We start from the raw sequence: 7,500 nt of genomic DNA on the forward strand, positions 1-7,500 counted from the left end.
TTCTCTGTTACCTGCCGCTCACCCAGGTGTGGAGGAGAGGAGTTGTTAGTTGTGTGCACCTGCCGCTGGTCACCATGCCAGCTCCAAACATGATCAGTTCGACACTGAAGCTCAGTGATATTAACTCAGCTGATGTAGATGAGCAGCTCGTTAGAAGAGCTCCATGATCTGACACATCCCCTACACCAGGGGTCACCAAACTTGTTCCTGGAGGGCCGGTGTCCTGCAGATTTTAGCTCCAACCCTAATCAAACACACCTGAACAAGCTAATCAAGGTCTTACTAGGTATACTTGAAACACCCAGCCAGGTGTGTTGAGGCAAGTTGGAGCTAAATCCTGCAGGGACACCGGCCCTCCAGGACTGTGATTGGTGACCCCTGCCCTACACAATCTGCATTGTTCCCTAGTCCCTTCACCTTCAGTGCTCTCTACCTGAGCTCGGGTTTCTGAGGTCAGATTTAGGTTTTAACGTGCAGCAGTTACAGCTGGAAAGGTTATGTGTGCAGTAATGTTGACTGTTTATCCCCTAGCCGGCTGATATGAGGGTGGTGTCAGTGAAGGAGGAGCTGTGCGGAGCGGGGTCAGTGCTACTGCTCTCCAGCAGGGGGCACAGTGGAGTTCTGCCACCGCCTGCCACTGTTCCTCCACCAGCAGGCGTATCGGGAGGGCGAGGAGCAGCAGTGTGTGCTCCCGACTCCTCCGCTGTCCCTCAGTCACCCGTGCCTATGTGTGGAGCCCTGCTACTACATCCACATCGCCCACCCGGGGCCCACATCGGCGGACAGACCTCTGCCCTGCACACACACACACTGCTGCCCCCGCGGGGTCTCTAAACTGCTGCCTGCCGCAGGACTCACACTCCCGCTCCCGCACACAGCCTACTGCTGCCTCTGCCCGACTGGCGGACTCACCTACACCTTCCAGACGCTGCCCGAGATGGTCTGCTCCTGCTCCTGCTCCTTCAGCTGCTCCACCTGCAGACGCTCCAGCAGAACAGGTGCAGCACACACACCTGTAGAGTTAATAACCCCAGAGCTGCTTGGGTCACTCCTGCTGTTACTCATGAGCTGCAGCCAGTAGCTATGCTTGCATCCAACATTTTAATGTCCATTTTGGATATTCAGTTCAATTCATCTTTATTTGTATAGCGCTTTACAATGTAGACTGGGTCAAATATTGATATTCGGCGCCAGTTAATGAGGAAGTGATGATTTTCTTCTGTTTGACTCGTGGGATGGAAACGCTGCTTTATTCGCACGTCTTTTATTCGATAATTCAGTTTTGCTCATGAATTTAATTAGCATTTTTAATGGAAACACAGCTGTTGATGTAACCTGATGGAGGACATATTCATGCTCAGAGTACTTTGGGTTATTGAAGCAGGAGACTCTGCTGTTCTGACTGATTGAAATGTAATATCTCCTCTTGACTAATGCTTTTACTCAAATTTAAAAGAATTAAAAGTTTGATGTCTAATGTATATACGTAGAGATTTCGGAGATTTTAAGTAGCATCAAGTCATCAAAGGCATTCAATTAATTAAAGCGTTTTTATATGTATAATTTTAGTTTCTGCCTGCTTGATTTCTATTTGCAGTTCTTTATTTTTATTTGCAAATTCCTTTTCATCTTCTCATAAGCAGGGCCAGACAGAACCTGACGACATTTTTCTGCTATTTCTGCACAGAATTTTGTAAAAAACCTGCAGATTAATGCTGAATAATAATACCTTAATTTAAGCAGGTAAGTCAATTGAGAACCAGTTCTCGTTTACAACCTGTCCTGACCTGGCCAAGAGGCAATAACAAAGCAGATAGAGTACAATAGCAGCAGGGACACAATACAATAACCACAAATGCAGATAATAACATAAACCAAGGACAAACTAAAAGATCTTGTACCATTGACTGGGTTGAATTTTTAAAAGATGATAGGGGAATGGAAGTGCTGAGCTTTAAGGTTCAGAAAACCGAAAAGAGCAGCGATCAAATGAAGTGCCAACTTTGGGTATGTGTAACACAGGCCAGCTAGTGGAGTGCTGTGCAGGTAAACCTCACTCCTCTCACCTCTAAAGGTGCGCTAGCGACAGAGGCTATGGTCTTCAGCCTGATTGGTAGAGTAACCGACTCCCATGCGGAAGGTTGCCGGTTCGATATTAGCTTGGAGCGGGTTGGGTGGCGTAGGACCTTACATATGCAAAGGATAATAAAACTACTATAGTGTATATTTCGAGGTGTTTCCTGAATGTTAAGAAGTGACTGGAGTTTTCCCAATAAGAGTTTCATAAATGAACAGAAACCAATGAGTATGTCGACGTGATTGAAGAGAAGGCCAGTTCAGTACAGTCGACAGTGATGAGTATTTAATGGTGCACCAGGAACAAAGCCAGTGATTTTAGGAGTATCATAACTAAAAACTTAATATATGAAATAAAAACAAACAACACCTTTTAACTTTTATTTAAAGTTCACAATGTAAATCTACTTAATTGGTGAATAAATCACGTCTCTCATATAATATATCTGTACTAAAAGACAGAACATATTACTGTACACACTGTACTGTAAATCAGATCAACATGTTCATATTAGTCAATAATATCACTTTACACACATTTACACAAGTTTACACACATTTACACACATTTACACACATTTACACAAGTAAATAAACAGGATTAATGATGGGCTGAATATCTGCTGATTCCTGCACGTGCAGATTCCCTCATATTCATAACCTAATTTTCCCTCAAGATATTTTCTGATTTTCCTTTGTTTGTTTTGCTCAATACTTTAGTTTTGGTCAGCAGATCTTCATTATATGTAGTGCGTATATAAGGCTCTGATTTGACTGTATACTTATTGAACAATTGAATGACTTTTCAGACAAAGTAATTAGTAGAAGACTTTAACTAGAGATGTAATTAGTAGTGAAGCTTCATACGGAGCGCTGCTGCTGCTGCTGCTGAGCTGTGGTGTTGTGCTGTTTCAGAGGTTCCTCCAGACGCTCCTGTGCTCCTGCTTTCTCCAGGATGTCCCAGCATGCCCCAGGTGAACCGGTCCGCCAGAGAGTGTCCTCAGAACTCCAAACCCTCGGGCCACAGAACCGCTCGGAGACTCCGTCCAGCAGGGGGCGCTCTGAGGTGCAGGCCGACCCGCAGACCAGACACCAACGGCTGGAGGCCAGTAGGAGCGTCCACGCAGAGGGAGCTGCTCATGGCGGTCAGTGCTGCAGCATCACTCACTGCTCATTCACACACACACACATACACACACTCAGCATGAAGAAGAAGATCAGTACATAAAAGATCTGTGTGTGTGTGGGGGGTGCATGTGTGCGTGCGTTTGTTTGTGTGTTCCTGCGTGCTTGCTTGCATGTGTGTGTGCGAATGTGTGTGTTTTTATGTTGTTGTGTGTGTGTGTGTGTGTTGTGCAGGGGGATGAGCAGACGGTCCTCCGGCAGTGTTATGACAGTGTCCAGCGGGATGGAGAGCTGATCCGGGTTCGAGACACGGTGCTCCTGAAGTCTGGACCGCGCAGGAAAACACTGCCGTACGTGGCCAAGATCTCCGCCCTGTGGGAGGAGCCCAGAACAGGTGCACACACACACACACACACACACACACACACACACACAGCCCATAATATTACTGCAGGAGCTGAGGAGTGTGTGAGATTAACAGTGTTGTTTATTTGCTCCACATTGAGTGCACTCGGACACACACACTCACACACACACACACACACACACACACACACACACACACACACACACACACAGTTTATTTGCAAGATTAATCAGGCAGGCAACGGTCAAACAGGGGCAAACAGATGCAGCCAGGGAAATCCAGAGTCGTGGTCAGGAACAGGCGGATGGTCAGTGCAGGAGGCAGGAGAACACTTCATAGTGCTGCAGGAGACAAGACTCAGCCACTAGTGTCAGGGAGTGAGCTGTTCATAATCCTGTGAGTCAGCGATGCCTAGCTTCAGGTGTGTGTGTGTGTGTGTGCTGTTCCAGGAGAGCTGATGATGAGTCTGTTCTGGTACTACCGGCCGGAGCACACACAGGGAGGCAGAGATCCCAGCATGCACTGCGAGGTGAGCACTGCACATAAGAGCTGTAATAACCTCAGACAGACTCGACACACACACTCTACATCAGACTGAACAATACTGTGCAGACAGCTGTGTAATGTTGAGAACACTAGTAGAGCTGCAGGAGTGTGTGGCACAGTCACAGGTTAACACTGTTTTCCTTATTCAGTCCTTGTAAGATGGAGTCTAATAAAAGTGTGTGGTGCACGTGGAGAGATGTGCATCTGTTAAACTCATTAGCTGTTGATTAATAGTAATGTAGCAGTTGTGTTCATGTTTTGGGCAGGATTAGGAATGCAGATGATGCTTTATATCTACTAGTTAACAGCTCAGTGATATTCATCCAGCAGTGAATAGCATGCATTGTGACCTAAACCGTGGTGTTAGCAGTGTCTGTATCTTCCAGAAGGAGATCTTCGCCTCTCGGCATCAGGATGAGAACAGTGTGGCCTGCATTGAGGAGCGCTGCTACGTGCTGCCGCTAGCACAGTACTGCAGGTGAGGAACACTGCACAATCACCACATAATCAGATATACAGACATGAAGATCAGATGATTTAATCAGAGTAAACTACTCTTTAAAACACTTGTAATCAGACTAGCGTGACTGTCTGCTGGATCACATGATTACATATTAATGACACACTGGCAGATATTCACTGGTTCCCTTAATTTGACTCTATTTTAATGTTTATTGGTCTCCATAATAAACCTGCTGCTTATAAACGTTCCTGACGCCACCCATTTGTGATGTTGCTGTTATTTGATTTCTCATTAATACTTTGAGACGTTCAGACTGTTCAGACTTAACAGGCGGATTGTGAAGTATTAACTGTCCATCACTGCACTGTAAACACAAGCTTATGAGGCTCTTTCTGATGATAAATAATGTGGAGATTTTCATTTCTATCTGTCAAAATACTAGATTATCCTGCTTCAATAAATAAGAGACCAAATGTAATCTAAATTCAATCTAAAAGTAGTCAGATTACTTTACCACAGAAGTGTAATCTAGCAGATTATATTACAGACTGCACATTTCAGCATGTAATTTATAATCAGTAGCTGATTACAGTTCAAATGTAATCTAAATGTAATCCAAAAATACACAGATTACATTACCACACATATGTTTAATCTAACAGATTAAATTACTGACTACACAGTTAATTATGTAGTTTATAATCGGTAACAGATTGCTGTTCAAATGTAATCTAAATGTAATCCAAAAGTAGTCAGATTACTTTAGCGTAAATGTGTAATCTAACAGATTATATTATTGACTACACATTTCATCTTGTAATTTATATTCAGTAAACGATTACATTTCAAAAGTAATCTAAGAGTAATCCAAAAAGTAGTCAGATTACATTACCACAGGAGTGTAATCTAGCAGATTATATTACCAACTAAACGTTTCATCATGTAATTTATAATCAGTTACTGATTACAGTTCAACAGTAATCTAAATGTAATCCAAAAATACTTAGATAACCATGTGTAATCTAGCGGATTATATCACTGACTACAGAGTTCATAGTGTATTTTTAAACAGTAACTGAATATTTCAAATGTAATCTAAATGTAATGCAAAAGTTGCCAGATTACCATATATATGTAATGTAACAGATTATATTACTGATTAAATTTAGTCAGGTCATTTGTATTCGGTAAGTGATTTGCAGTTCAAAAGTAATCTAAATGTAATCCAAAAATACTTCGATTACATTACCATAAATGTGTAATTTAAGAAATTATATTACTGACTACACAATTTATCATGTAATTTGTAATCAGTAACTGATTACAGTTAAAAGTAATCTACATGTAACCCAAAAGTACTCAGATTAATTACCATAAATGAGTAATCTAACAGGTTATATTACTGACTGCACAATTTATCATATCATTTGTAATCAGTAAAAGATTACATTTCAAAAGTAATCTAAATGTAATCCAAAAATACATAATTACATTACTGTAAATATGTAATCTAACAGATTATATTTCTGATTAAATTTACTCGTGTCACTTGTAATCGGTAACTGATTGCCCTTAAAAAGTAATCTAAATGCAATCTAAAAGTACTCAGATTACATTACCATTAATGTCTAATTTAGCAGATTATATCACTGACTACACAATTTGTCATGTCATTTCTAATCAGTAACTGATTACAGTTAAGAGTAATCTAAATGTAATCCAAAAATACTCAGATTACATTAGCTGTATAATCTGATTATAATAGATCAGTAATCCCCTATGGCGTGTGTTTCTGCAGGTTTTGTGCCCTGGTCAGGCGTGGTGTGGAGGGTATGTGTGAGCGTGTGCCACTGGTGCCCCGCTGCTCTGCCATCTCTGTCCCGAATCACAGAACTCTGCCCAGCGGCGTGGACCCACAGCTTGTGTACCTGTGCCGACACGTGTACGACTACCGATATGGACGCATCCTCAAGAACCTGCAGTGACCATCAGGGAGCTCTGCGCTTCTGCTGCAGACACTCAAACCTACCGCTCTGTGTCTCACTGGAGGTTTGGCTGAATCTGTTCAATGCCTGTCACCTACACTGGACACTACTGAGGAAACACTGACCTTTCCTTAATCATCTCAGTGGAGCTTTCCACAGGTGTGTGTTTCTCTGCAGCAGAACGGGTCATAGTGTGTAAACTCAGCACAACACATCCTTATTCTACACTCCTCTCTGCTGAAATAATGAGAGAGAAACTCCAGGATGGTGTTATCAAGACTTCCAGAAAGAGGAGAACAATAGTGTGAGGCCAGAGGAGAGAGAATCATGTCAGATTTACTGTCCTGCACACACACACACTGCACTACACACACACACACACACTCATTCGCTCTCTGTAGTTTGATGTAAAGATGATGTGATATATACAGAAATACAGATAAATGTTTATACGCTTTCATTAAAAATCTAATTATTAAAGCCTGTGTAGTGTTTAAGATGCTGATGAGTGTTAAGTGTCACCACAGTCTCGTGAGAGGCTCCATCAGTGTAGTGTGGAGGACAGACCAAGCCTAACCCTGTGTAGAGATGCACCATATTAAAGGCACAGCTCGCTCAGAAATGAGCATTTACTCTTTATTTACTCTTCCTCCAAACCTGTAGGAGTTTCTTTATCCTGCTGAACACAAAACAAGACATTTTGAAGAAGGAGCCATGCTTCTGTCCACCTATTTATATCGCATTTACATATGCAATCGAGAATCTGTGCATAAATTTAGGGCATTTGCATTAGAAACATACAACACAGGCTCATTGTGGATATGTACCCCTGTCTACATTTATGAAGAGCGCAAATTATGTAGCCAGAGCTACGTATGGCTGCATCCCTCTATCAAACGAACACCATGGGGTGGTCTGAAATGTTGTTGTGCTGATTG

At 42.4% G+C, this 7,500-nt stretch overlaps 1 protein-coding gene across 1 annotated transcript in view; it reads left to right on the plus strand.

The window, feature by feature from the left end:
• Positions 1-6,865, plus strand: part of LOC130220151 (bromo adjacent homology domain-containing 1 protein-like) — a 7,811-nt gene extending 946 nt beyond the window's left edge. Inside the window, exons 2-7 of the mRNA XM_056452531.1 lie at positions 562-998; positions 2,992-3,221; positions 3,436-3,595; positions 4,018-4,097; positions 4,501-4,592; positions 6,376-6,865. Of these exons, the coding sequence (XP_056308506.1) occupies positions 562-998; positions 2,992-3,221; positions 3,436-3,595; positions 4,018-4,097; positions 4,501-4,592; positions 6,376-6,562 (1,186 nt within the window). The 3' untranslated portion in view covers positions 6,563-6,865. The remainder of the gene's footprint in view (positions 1-561; positions 999-2,991; positions 3,222-3,435; positions 3,596-4,017; positions 4,098-4,500; positions 4,593-6,375) is intronic.
• The last annotated feature ends 635 nt before the right edge of the window (positions 6,866-7,500 follow it).

This window comes from Danio aesculapii, unplaced genomic scaffold (genome assembly GCF_903798145.1).
Source record: "Danio aesculapii unplaced genomic scaffold, fDanAes4.1, whole genome shotgun sequence".
NCBI classification, from domain to species: Eukaryota; Metazoa; Chordata; class Actinopteri; order Cypriniformes; family Danionidae; genus Danio; species Danio aesculapii.